At 39.5% G+C, this 12,126-nt stretch overlaps 1 protein-coding gene across 3 annotated transcripts in view; it reads left to right on the forward strand.

Annotated features, from left to right (window-relative positions):
- The first annotated feature begins 1,065 nt into the window (after positions 1-1,065).
- Positions 1,066-12,126, forward strand: part of UPF2 (UPF2 regulator of nonsense mediated mRNA decay) — a 111,554-nt gene continuing 100,493 nt past the window's right edge. For all 3 annotated transcript variants that reach the window (XM_045874431.2, XM_045874432.2, XM_054507367.2), the window contains exons 1-3: positions 1,066-1,213; positions 6,729-7,108; positions 10,708-11,487. In XM_045874431.2, the coding sequence (XP_045730387.1) occupies positions 6,747-7,108; positions 10,708-11,487 (1,142 nt within the window). In that variant the 5' untranslated portion in view covers positions 1,066-1,213; positions 6,729-6,746. The remainder of the gene's footprint in view (positions 1,214-6,728; positions 7,109-10,707; positions 11,488-12,126) is intronic.

Below are 12,126 nucleotides of genomic sequence, written 5' to 3' on the forward strand. Positions count from 1 at the left end.
AGTCAAAGCCAACCAGTACGAGATCATGTTAGCAGATCTAAGCAGTGTTTCGATAAAAATCGGAAGCCAGATACACAAACTCCGCAATTTAAGAGGAGTTAAGTTGTGTGGATAAACTAATGCCCTTTTAAAAAGTTGACTTGGTTTCGCAATCGGAAGAAATGACAAGAGTAGCCAACTTTTTAAACCAGTGATTACATTCAGTAATTCAGGGAGGTCATTCCATTTTAATTTTTTTTTAAATTTGTTTGCTACGACAGGGTACTTTCTAAGATCCGTTGAGAAAAACCTTTCTTTTCTTCACTCTGGGTTGTTTTTATGTCGAACAACTAAAAAAGTGCTTCTGGAAATTCCCCCACGGGACTTTCGTAGTCTTTCTAGGGCACTCTTTAAATCTAGACCCATTCCTAACCAACTTCTACTTTTCCCACCAGCCATATTCTTTAGCTTCTCCAGTTTTCAACTTCCTAAATCTTCAACCTCACCCCTCAAATTAGCCCAATCAAACTTTCCCTTCTTAGACCTCTCCCTTACGTTCGCTCCAGGAAACTCCCCTGATAATCACGTGACCAAACTTGTCCTTAATGGCGCTCCGTAATTCTCCTACTGTTCCACCGCCCTTCCTTACCTCCTATTAGCTCCGCCCCACCCCATTCTAGCTCCCCCCTTCTAATCCCCCAAGTGCCTGCGCCTGCGCATCTCCAATTCAGGCGCTTTCCCTTTCCTGGCGACCAATCCACTTCCTGCCTTCGGTCCTTGGAACACTCCTCCCCTCTGCTGGGGACCTGACTTGAGGTACTGGTTGTGGCTGCCCCATTCATTGCCTGTCTGAAAAACTCGCTCTTCTCGTCTGGTGGACAATTTGAGCCAGCCTGTATGTGTGTCGCACCTGTCTGCGCCTTTGCTCGCGATCCGTCACTCCATGGTTAAGCTAAGGGCATCGATATGCCGGGGGAAGGGAGATCCGGACAGTTTTCGATCAGGCTTACGTCCGAACAGCTTTTTCCTTTCCTCCTCCCTCCGCCCCGCCCCCACTCGCAGCCCGGCCGCGCTGGTGAGTGGCGGGCGGGAGGGCCGGCGGGCGGAGGGAGGAGGGAGAGCTGAGAGAAGGCGGGCCCTCGGCTGCGAGATAGGTGGGGGGAGGGGAGGGGAGAGCCCGAGCGCTGGAGTTGGTGCTGGGAAACCCGGGGCTAATGTTGACAACAGGCTCGAGGTGAGTCCCGGGGAACCTCCTTCCCCTCCGCTCCAACGATCGGGAGGGAGCGGGGTTGGGGGGCACCGGCCTGGACTCCTGCTCCCTGAGGGACCCAAGATCCGACTCCGCACCCCAGCGCTCCGGGGGCGGCGAGCAGTAGACGGACCGCAGCTCCGGCGTCGTCCTCCTCAGACCCCTCTCCCGGAGGCTCCCATCAACGCGGGCGCCCCCGGCCCGAGGCACACATGAGGGGCGGTCGAGCGGGTGTCTGCCCCACATGCCCGGGCTGGGCCTCGGGGCTGAAGGCGGGCAGCCTGCTGTGGCGGGGTGAAGGTGTTTGGGGGTGTGGAGTAGAGCGAGGGGAGGTTGGGGAAAGCTCTTCGGGAGCCGGGAGGAAAGCGAGGGCGAGGAAATGGGGAGGGTGCGTGTGTGGGAGGATGTGGAGTAGGGAGACCAGCCGGAGAGTCTCGGTCTCGGGTGGTGAGGGAGTGTGGGGTGAGAAGTTAGGGTTGGGGCAAGGATGGTCCGCGAAGGTGACCGAGGGTACCCGTAGGAAGGGGAGTTGTGGCGGGGAAGCGTGTGGGGTATGGGAATGTGCAGCAGGAGCAGGGGTTTGTGGGAGATGTGTGTGGAAGGGAAGGGGTTTCGGTGTTTGGGAATGGTGGGCAGGGGTTATTTGGTTTACTTCTTTTTAGTCACACAGGCTGAGGGTTCTTCGCTCTGCCTTCATCCCAGGGCTCCTAGTATTTACTCTCGTTGGTACTTTTGAACTGAGGAGATCATCACAGGGTATTTGGTCGTCAGGTTGGCCCGGCAGAGCCAGCTTACGGGTTTGGGGGTACCCACTGAACCGGACCATCAGCTCTCCTGCTTTTTTAGAACCTGTATGTCATGATGCATCAGGCCAAAGTAAAACTATCACTCACCCTTATCCTTTTTCGTAGTTTTTAGGTGTTTATAAAAATTGTACGACTCATCAAGAAAACCAGTTTTGAACTCTGGTGAAATTTGTAAAAAACTTTGAATGAGTCCTTGATATTAAGGACTTTTTATAAAGCCACAGACTGGGAGATAAAGTCCCTGTGTGGTTCTGCCCTTAGGACATTTTGAATAACACAGAATTAAAAGGTAAAACAGCATTGTCTTCCTCTGGAGTATTTTCAGAGCAGTCTGATTGTGATTTCATACATAGTCCATATGGTACTTTGCTAAAGGACTATCTTTAAAAGGGAAACACCCTTACTCTGCACTCTGTCCTCCCGTACACTTTATTGGTACCTGTTTTGCTAATAAAGTAGTTTAACTTTCTTTTGGACATTCAGAGTATATTTAGAAAACCAAATAAAATATACACCCCAAGGGCCAGGGCACTACTTGGGAAGCTAGGAAGGTGGTTTTAAAACATGGCTTCCTTTTAAGGACTGGCTGTAATTGTATTCAGTAATTTGTAAGAACTAATGATATTCCAGTAAAAAGATCACTAATATTTATCCTGATTATTTTGAGATGAAATCTATTTAAAATTTTAGTTTTTACTTGAAAAAGTTTTTGAAATAGTTCAGATAAAATATTTGGCTGTTTATTAAAGCATGGACTATCAAAATATTTTAAAGAAATTTTAGCATTTCACTAAATACAGTTTAATTGACAGTACAAATGCATATGGATCCAAATTAGGTTGTTTGTATATTTTGTTTGGCTTTTAAAATCTTTTTTTTTTTTTTTAAGATCTTATTTATTTATTTGAGAGAGAGAGAGAGAGAATGAGAGACAGCACGAGAGGGAGGAGGGTCAGAGGGAGAAGCAGACTCCCTGCTGAGCAGGAAGCCTGATGCGGGACTTGATCCTGGGACTCCAGGATCATGACCTGAGCCGAAGGCAGTCGCTTAACCAGCTGAGCCACCCAGGCGCCCTGGCTTTTAAAAATCTTAAGTCAGGGTATATAGTGGAGAAGAGAAGTGGACAGTGAACCTTGACCCAGCCATTAAACTAGTGTAATCGGGCAGGTCACTCCTCTGCTGCCCTGTCATTGTAAAAGTTGAGAATTGGAGTAAAGTCTAGTAGTCCTAATTCTAAAAAAATCTCATCTTCCAATGAACTTTTCAGTGTTCTGTATGAAAGAATAAACATTTATTGAATGCCTTGTTGATACTACCTTCTATGTTAGTAGATTAAGAATTCTGTAGGAGAGGTAGCAGTAACTCCATTTTATCAGTGAATAGACTCAGAAGTTAAGTTGCCCAGTTCCCATAGCTAGCAGGTTGCAGAGTTGGGATGCCAACTTAAAGTCTGACTTCAAAGCCTATGTTGTTTTCACATGTTGCATTGCTGGTCTTTACATGAGCCTTTACCTATCTCATATTTTTTGTTCCCTGAAATTTAGTTTGAAGTGTACTTTGGGTATGTTTTTAATACAAGGATGAAGTGATTCAAAGACTATATCAGTACCAAGATTTAAGGGTCTTATTGAGAATCTGTTTTTTTATGTTTTAGAGCAGGATCAATTCATGAGTGCCTACTACAGTTTGATATAGTAGGCATTTAAACATTTATTGAATAAATGAATGTAGAGAGTCACAAAAGTTTAGGAGACTCTGTTAAGCTGATCCTTTATGAATTTGTAAGATTCCAAGTGGATTTAATAGAACTTAAAATTACCTTCATAAATGAGACATTACTTGTAAATTTTTAGGCCATTCTTCTTATTTAAAAAAAAAATTTTTTTTTTTAAGATTTTATTTATTTGCGAGAGAGAGAATGAGAGACAGAGAGCATGAGAGGGGGGAGGGTCAGAGGGAGAAGCAGACTCCCTGCTGAGCAGGGAGCCTGACGTGGGACTCTGGGATCATGACCTGAGCTGAAGGCAGTCGCTTAACCAACTGAGCCACCCAGGCGCCCCAGGCCATTCTTCTTCTTGTCTGTAGTTCCTTGTATCATTGAAGTGTCGCTTGTTGATAAACTTCACTTCAGAAAATACCAGCTCTCTATATAAAGAGTATTATTTTTTTGTGCATAATGACAAATATCCCTAAGTAAGTTTGTATTGTTACGTTAGGAATTATCTTATCCCTGTATGTTTTAGCTAGTGTCTGCCAAAAGTTAAAAAAGTGATATAAAAACTGCTTAGCCATTATCAGGGACTCTTTCTATTCAGATACGTAATTCTATGATTTGTCAGTATCTATGATGAAGTCTTCCACCTCACAGTTTGGTACTCTCAGGGTTCTTAATAACTTTAATTGAGAGTATGGGTTCAAATTCCAGCTCTGTCACCAGCTGTGGAGGCCTTGGTCAAGTTACTTGGTCAAGTCTCAGTTTACTCATTTATAAAATAGGGAAAATAATACCCACCTCATAAAGATTTAGTATGATGAGATAATGTATGTAAGATGTTTACTGTGGGGCCAGTGAGTGGTAGCTATGAGTATTTTCTTTTAAAAGTTTGCTTGCTTCAGGGCATGGTTTTTTCACATTAAAGGTGGGTATTTGAAGCTGCTACGCTTCCCAGATAACATAAATGTTAACACTGCCTTGCCACGCAAATAAGTAGTTATGTCCTTTCATGTTTTAATGATTGATTAAACAGGATTAGCAGCTTTTTTTCTTGAGTTCCACCGTTGAGGTTAACTGAAGCCTTTGGGTGTCATTGTTAAAATAAATGCGTAGATTGTAGGGGTGCCTGGGTGGCTCAGTCAGTTAAGTGGTTAAGTGTCTGCCTTCTTGAGTGTCTGCCTTCGGCTCAGGTCTTGATCCCAGGGTCCTGGGATAAAGCCCTGCACCGGGCTCCCTGCTCAGCGGGAAGCCTGCTTCTCCCTCTCCTCCCTGCTCATTCATTCTCTCTCTCTCTCGCTATCTTTGTCTTTCTCTCTTAAATAAATAAATAAAATCTTAAAAAAAAAATAAAATAAATGCATAGAATGTGAACCTGGAGGAGAATCAGAGTAAAAGAGAAAAGGAGAAAGGAAGAGGTGGTTGAGAGAAGACAGAGTGTTGCTTGTGCCTCCAAAAATTTATAAAGTGCTTCTATTGGCCTAGGTTTTCTTTCTGTGATAACATTTTATTGGAGTGCTGACAAATGCATTGTGTTTATAAAATATTTATTATTGCAAATGTTTTGTTTGCTAATCTAGTTTTTATTGCTGTAACTTAAAATCTGTATTTGAAAATTATTAAGAATACTGCGTATATTTTTAGCTTTTAATAAAAAAATTAGGAAGTTTAAATAATTTAATCCTGTATTTCTTAAATAGAAAGTATTTTGATTTTCTCATATACAACTTTCAGATGATATAGGACTTAAAACATGAAGCACCGCCCATAAAAGAAATTCTATTAGAACACTAATTCTAAGAGAGTTTTATTTTTAGGAAAGAAAAAATGCTGAATTTTGCTGGGAAATACAGTTTATTTCCAATTAACTGTATAGAGCCTGTACTGTAGACCAGTGTTATCCAGTAGAACTTTCTGTGATAATTAAAATATTCTCTATCTGCACTGTCTGTTGTGGTTGCCACTAGTCTTTTGGAATTGAGCACTTGAAATATGGGTAGTGACTGAAGAACAAAATTTCAAACTCTTTTTAATTAATTTTCATTTAAGTAGCCTCATGTGGCTTGTGTTTTTCAGCTGGTGGTAATTTTGTCCTCAAGCAACGTTTGGCAATGTCTGGAGTAGTTTTTGGTTGTCAAAACTGGGGAGATACTGCTGGCACCTCCTTAATAGAGAAGGCAGGGATGCTGTTAAACGTATAATGCACAAAATAGCATTACTACCCCCCCCAAAACCCCCAAAGAATTATCTTGCCCGAAATGGTAATAATGCAAGGCTGAGAAGTCCTGAGCTGGTGGCTACTGTATTGGCAGATAGAGACAGAATATACAAATTTTGTAATCATCATTATGTTTATTTATAGATTAATTTTGACTAATACTAATGAAAAGATTGAAAATCTAATATAATTTGAGATAGTTGATGGTTTCTGTATTCTAAAGTTTGATAAGGTTAGAATGATAATGTGAAATCCCTCTTCTGTTGTCTATTTTGTTAGTTCATTTATAGGAGGCAAGAGCTCGTTTATGTTCCAGCTTAAAAACTTCTGTTCCATGTTGTGTGAAATATGTCACCAGCATCTCCTAACGGATGTGAAATGTTGGGATTAAAACCGATTGAAAATATGCTCAGATACATACTGAAGTATTTATGATTGAATGTTACATTTTGTAGTTGATAATGGTTGAATTTGGGCAGTGAGTATATGGAGGTTGGTTATATTGTGCTCTCTACTTTTGTTTATGTTTCAGTTTTTCCTTAGTGAAAAGTAAAAAAGTACTTAGGTGAGGCATAACTAATAATGATAGAATGTGCAATGTGACCAAGAAATTATTTTATCACAGGAATAGTGTTTATTTTGCATGCATTTAATCTTCCACAACAATTGCATTAATATGTTCTGTTTAAAAAACAGTGTCACATTACTAAAAGTCACTGCATTTACAATACTGCAAAGAATACTGACATTCTTTTACTCTTACAGATTGTTCTGGGTAACATAATGCCAGCTGAGCGTAAAAAGCCAGCAAGTATGGAAGAAAAAGAAACTTTACTAAACAACAAGGAAAAAGACTGCGGTGAAAGGCGGCCAGTGAGCAGCAGGGAGAAACCAAAAGATGAGATCAAGCTTACTGCCAAGAAGGAGGTTATTAAGGTCCCTGAAGATAAAAAGAAGAAACTGGAAGAAGATAAGAGAAAAAAAGAAGACAAGGAACGAAAGAAAAAAGAAGAAGAAAAGGTGAAGGCAGAGGAAGAATTAAAGAAAAAAGAGGAAGAAGAAAAAAAGAAACATGAAGAGGAAGAGAAAAAGAAGCAAGAAGAGCAGGCAAAACGTCAACAAGAAGAAGCTGCTGCCCAGTTGAAGTAAGAACATTTATTTTATTATTGATGTGAAGGAATGGGAAGATTGTAATGTTAGGAAAGCAATGATTATTTGGAATCAGACCTCGGGGTGCACTTCAACGAGAGTATCTTCAGTTACTCGTTCTGTTACATTTTCAGTGACTAGAGGCATGCTCATGATGCTTTAATTACTCATTTAAAATAATCGTAATTAAATTAATTCATAAATAAAGTTATCTTTTTTCCTTAATTTTATTTTTTTTATAAGATTTTATTTATTTATTTATTAGAGAGCAAGCGAGAGAGAAACAGCATGAGAGAGGAGAGGGTCAGAGGGAGAAGCAGGCTCCCCGCTGAGCCGGGAGCCCAATGTAGGACTCAATCCGAGGACCCTGGGATCATGACCTGAGCCGAAGGCAGTCGCTTAACCAACTGAGCCACCCAGGCGCCCTAAAGTTATCTTAAATACGTATTTTTTTAGGTGTAGGGTAATCTGGATTGTTTTTGATTTTTTTTAAAAAGCTTTTTTTTTTCATGGTGTCGGTCTTAAGTTGAGGGTCTTCAGTTCTTAATGGCTGTTATTTGCTGAATTCTTATTATATGCTAGGCACTACAAAACGTATCAGCACATATCCTAAAGGCAGTCCTAATAATCCTCATTTGACAGATTAATAAAATGAAGTTTGAAGAGGTTACAATAAACAGTGGAGTGGCTGGGTTTTTTGAACCTAGCCAACTTTAAAAATTTGTCCTTAAAAAGAATTCCATAATGCCTCCCATTCTTATTTTCATCTAAATCTATTTTTAGGGGTGCCTGGGTGGCTCAGTCGGTTAAGCGTCTGCATTTGGCTCAGGTCATGGTCCCAGGGTCCTGGGATCGGGCCCCATGTCTGGCTTCCTGCTCAGCAGGGTGTCTGCTTCTCCCTCTGTTCCTCCCCCTGTTCATGCTTGTGATCATGCACAGGCGTGTGCCCTCTCTCTTTCTGAAATAAAATCTTTAAAAAAGAAAGAACATAAATCTATTTTTAACCTTGTAAATCTATATAAGTAGTATAATGACTTGGCGAAAAACAAGGTAGTCCTCAGGAAATCTACTAGGATGTAGCACGAGTGACAACTGTTGAGTAGCATGGGCTCTTCTCTCCATATATATATGATTTAAAAAACTTTGCGAACATGAATTTTCATGGATCTCTAGAACAGCTCAAGCACCTACTCTCCTACCAAAGTTCTTTAGCCCTTCTATTTTTAGAGAGGTACTGGAGCCTTAGGTATGGAAGGCAATAGTAGAGGCCAGTTTGGGAATATTCAGAGCCATGACCCTTGAGAGTTTCTTGCTTATATTTTACTTTCTAAAAAAATTCACAAGGAGCTGTGGACCACACAGAAGGAGGCAGGTACAAAATGAGATTGCTGTTAAATGTGAATGTAAAAAGAACACTGGATTTTAAGACTTATGAAAAAAAGAACGTAATGTATTTCACTGATTATTTTATATTAATTACATGTTGAAATTAAACTTTTAAATTTATTGTGCTAAAAATGTATTCAAATTAATTTTAAAATATTCACAAGGATATTCACTTTCACTGTTACTTTTGTTCCTCCCTCTACCCTAGTACAGAAAGAACAAAAAAAACCCCAAAAAACCAAACCACAAACAAACAAAAACCCAAACCATCAGACTCCCAACTTATTGGGAAAAATTCAAACATAATGCAAAAAACAGAAAAGAATAACGAACCAGTCCTCCCAAGCCCCCCACCGCCCTATCTACCCCACTTTTTTCCCCTGGAGTACTTTAAAGCCTCATTATTTCAATGGTAAATATTTCATTTATGTATCTTAAACTATGTTTATTGCAGATGAAAATGGACTTATTTAATGCATATACATAATGAGTTATTCTTTCTTTTTTTTTTTTTTTCCCTAAGATTCTATCTATTTATTCATTAGAGACAGAGAGAGAGAGGCAGAGGGAGAAGCAGGCTCCCAAGGAGCAGGGAGCCCGATGCGGGACTCGATCCCAGGACCCTGAGATCATGACCTGAGCCGAAGGCAGATGCTCAACCATCTGAGCCACCCAGGCGCCCATGAGTTATTCTTTCTTAAAGTGTGCTCTCACTGCTAATCCTTTATTTGTGTGTGGCCAGGAGACTTCCAAGGGATATTCACATGTCCGTGTTCCCTGTTAACTTATTGTGGCTTTTAGTTGAAAAATCATAGAAGGGTAGCTCAGGGATGGTTATCTCTGAAAGATGAAAATCTGCTTTTTAGAAATTTATATATATATATATATATTTTTTTTTAAAGATTTTATTTATTTATTTGAGAGAGAGAATGAGAGAGAGCAGGGTCAGAGGGAGAAGCAGACTCCCTGCAGAGCAGGGAGCCCGATGCGGGACTCGATCCAGGGACTCCAGGATCATGACCTGAGCCGAAGGCAGTCGCTTAACCAACTGAGCCACCCAGGCGCCCCTAGAAATTTATATTTTAAAGTTACGTATTTTGGTATCTCAGAAGCCTCAAAGTCAAGATTGTCCCTACCTTCCTGCTCCTGCTCAAGTTATTTTACTACTTTTGCAATTTAAACATGTTCCATCTTTTTTTTTTAAAGTTCAGCCCCCCAGAATACTTTTCTTTCTTTCTTTAGTTAGTTAGTTAACCCTTATTTTTGTACATATATGTTTTTCTTTAAAATTTTGGGAGGCACTTTCTTCATGTTCCATCTTTTAATTTTTTTTTTTTCCTCAGGGTAAACTGTTAGCCTTTTATTAAAGGAGTTTTATCTTATAGTTATCTTCTAGTTCCTTTTCAAATTTTCTTAATTACACTTGAATTTTAAGACCCAAACTGAGAAAGGTACTTTATTAGAGGTTTGGTTAAACCTGAAGTATGGAAAAGTGGTACTTAAATAGCAAAACATTTTTAATGCATTCTTTTTATAAACATTGTTCTTTAAAGTGTTCTTTGTGGACATTTTTTTTTTTTTCTATATTCTCAATGCTTTTATCTGTTTTAGGGCTAATATCCTTCCCAGGCATATTATTTTATATTTTTCATATTACGCATTATGTGTTTAATCCATTTACTTTTGTAGCTTTATTGAGGTAGAATTGACAAAAGTGTTTTATTCATTTAGTTTGCTAGTTGACAGAATGATTTTTGCTCTAGTTATTCAGAATCATCCACTCTGCCACATTTGGTATTTTCAGTATACTGCGTTTTCATTATCTTAAGTCATTAATAAAATGTCTTTAGAGGTTGGAAAAGGGGTGCCTGGCTGGCTCGGTTGGTATAGCATGCAACTTTTCATCTCAGGGTTGTGAGTTCGAGTCCCATCTGGGTGCAGAGATTGCTTAAAAACAAAATCTTAAAGTAAGGGTACCTGGATGGCTCAGTCGGTTAAGTGTCCGACTCTTGATCAGGTCTTGATCACAGGTCGTGAGTTGAAAAAAATATTTAAAAAGAAGTAGGAAAAGGTTTTTTGCTTGTTTCATTTCTTTGGGATGCTGATGCTTATATGATTATGTTTTCATTGTCTTTCACTCTTATGAAATTTGTCAGTGATTCTTCAAAATATACAAGGTATTTTATTTACTTGTTTGTTTTTTATATAGAGAGAAAGAGGAATCCCTTCAGCTTCATCAGGAAGCCTGGGAACGACATCAGTTAAGGAAGGAACTTCGTAGCAAAAACCAAAATGCTCCAGACAGCCGGCCAGAGGAAAATTTCTTTAGCCGCCTAGACTCAAGTTTGAAGAAAAATACTGCTTTTGTCAAGAAACTAAAAACTATTACAGAACAACAGAGAGACTCCTTGTCCCATGATTTTAATGGCCTAAATTTAAGCAAATACATTGCAGAAGCTGTAGCTTCTATTGTGGAAGCAAAGCTAAAAATATCTGACGTGAACTGTGCTGTGCACTTGTGCTCTCTCTTTCACCAGCGTTATGCCGACTTTGCTCCATCACTTCTTCAGGTTTGGAAAAAACATTTTGAAGCGAGGAAAGAAGAGAAAACCCCTAACATTACCAAGTTAAGAACTGATTTGCGTTTCATTGCAGAATTGACAATAGTTGGGATTTTCACTGACAAGGAAGGTCTTTCCTTAATCTATGAACAGCTAAAAAATATTATTAATGCTGATCGGGAATCCCATACTCATGTTTCCGTGGTGATTAGTTTTTGTCGACATTGCGGCGATGATATTGCTGGACTTGTGCCACGGAAAGTGAAGAGTGCTGCAGAGAAGTTTAATTTGAGTTTTCCTCCTAGTGAGATAATTAGTCCAGAGAAACAACAACCTTTCCAGAATCTTTTAAAAGAATACTTTACATCTTTGACCAAACACCTGAAAAGGGACCACAGGGAGCTTCAGAATACTGAGAGACAAAACAGGTGATTTTCAAATATTTCTCAGAATTGAGAATTTATTTTGGAGCTCATACTTAAAAATTTTTAAAGTCTTCATGCCACTGAAAGAACTTATGGAAAAGGGCTCATTGCAGGTGATTTCTTAACATTTCCAGGAGAATTTCAAAGTACCAGTCTAAGTACTCATGTTTAAATGGGAGTCTATGATAGATTTTGTTTCTGAATTTAAAAGACAACTGGCAAGTATATGGTGATTTTTACTTTGTGGATGTGTTTTCTTCCTGTGATTTAAAAAACTCCTTAATGTTGAGGGATAAATTTTCTTTTTCTGTCACTTTAACTTACCTGCTATTATTTTTGTGTGTTTTGTTGTGCCCACTCTATAACAGGTTTGCTTTCATTGTTTTGTATCTTAATTTATTGATGTCACTGTTGATACTTGTTCTTCTTAGAAAATGAGTCATTATCAGTGGTGTTTTAGATCAGAAATGAGGAAAATAGTGCAACAAATTAGATGTGAAAAAAAATTTCTTAAATGCTACTGTGTAAAGTGCATTAACAGGAGTCTTTCTCCTGGGAACATCCATTTAAAGTTTCAAGGAATAATGTGGCATAATGTATGTGCCTGTGGTAATTAGTGAAGGTATCTGATTGAGGGGCCAC

The sequence above is a fragment of the Mirounga angustirostris genome, unplaced genomic scaffold, assembly GCF_029215605.1.
Source record: "Mirounga angustirostris isolate CCGP_5_RB_7025 unplaced genomic scaffold, mMirAng1.0.hap1 SCAF_5, whole genome shotgun sequence".
NCBI classification, from domain to species: domain Eukaryota; kingdom Metazoa; phylum Chordata; class Mammalia; order Carnivora; family Phocidae; genus Mirounga; species Mirounga angustirostris.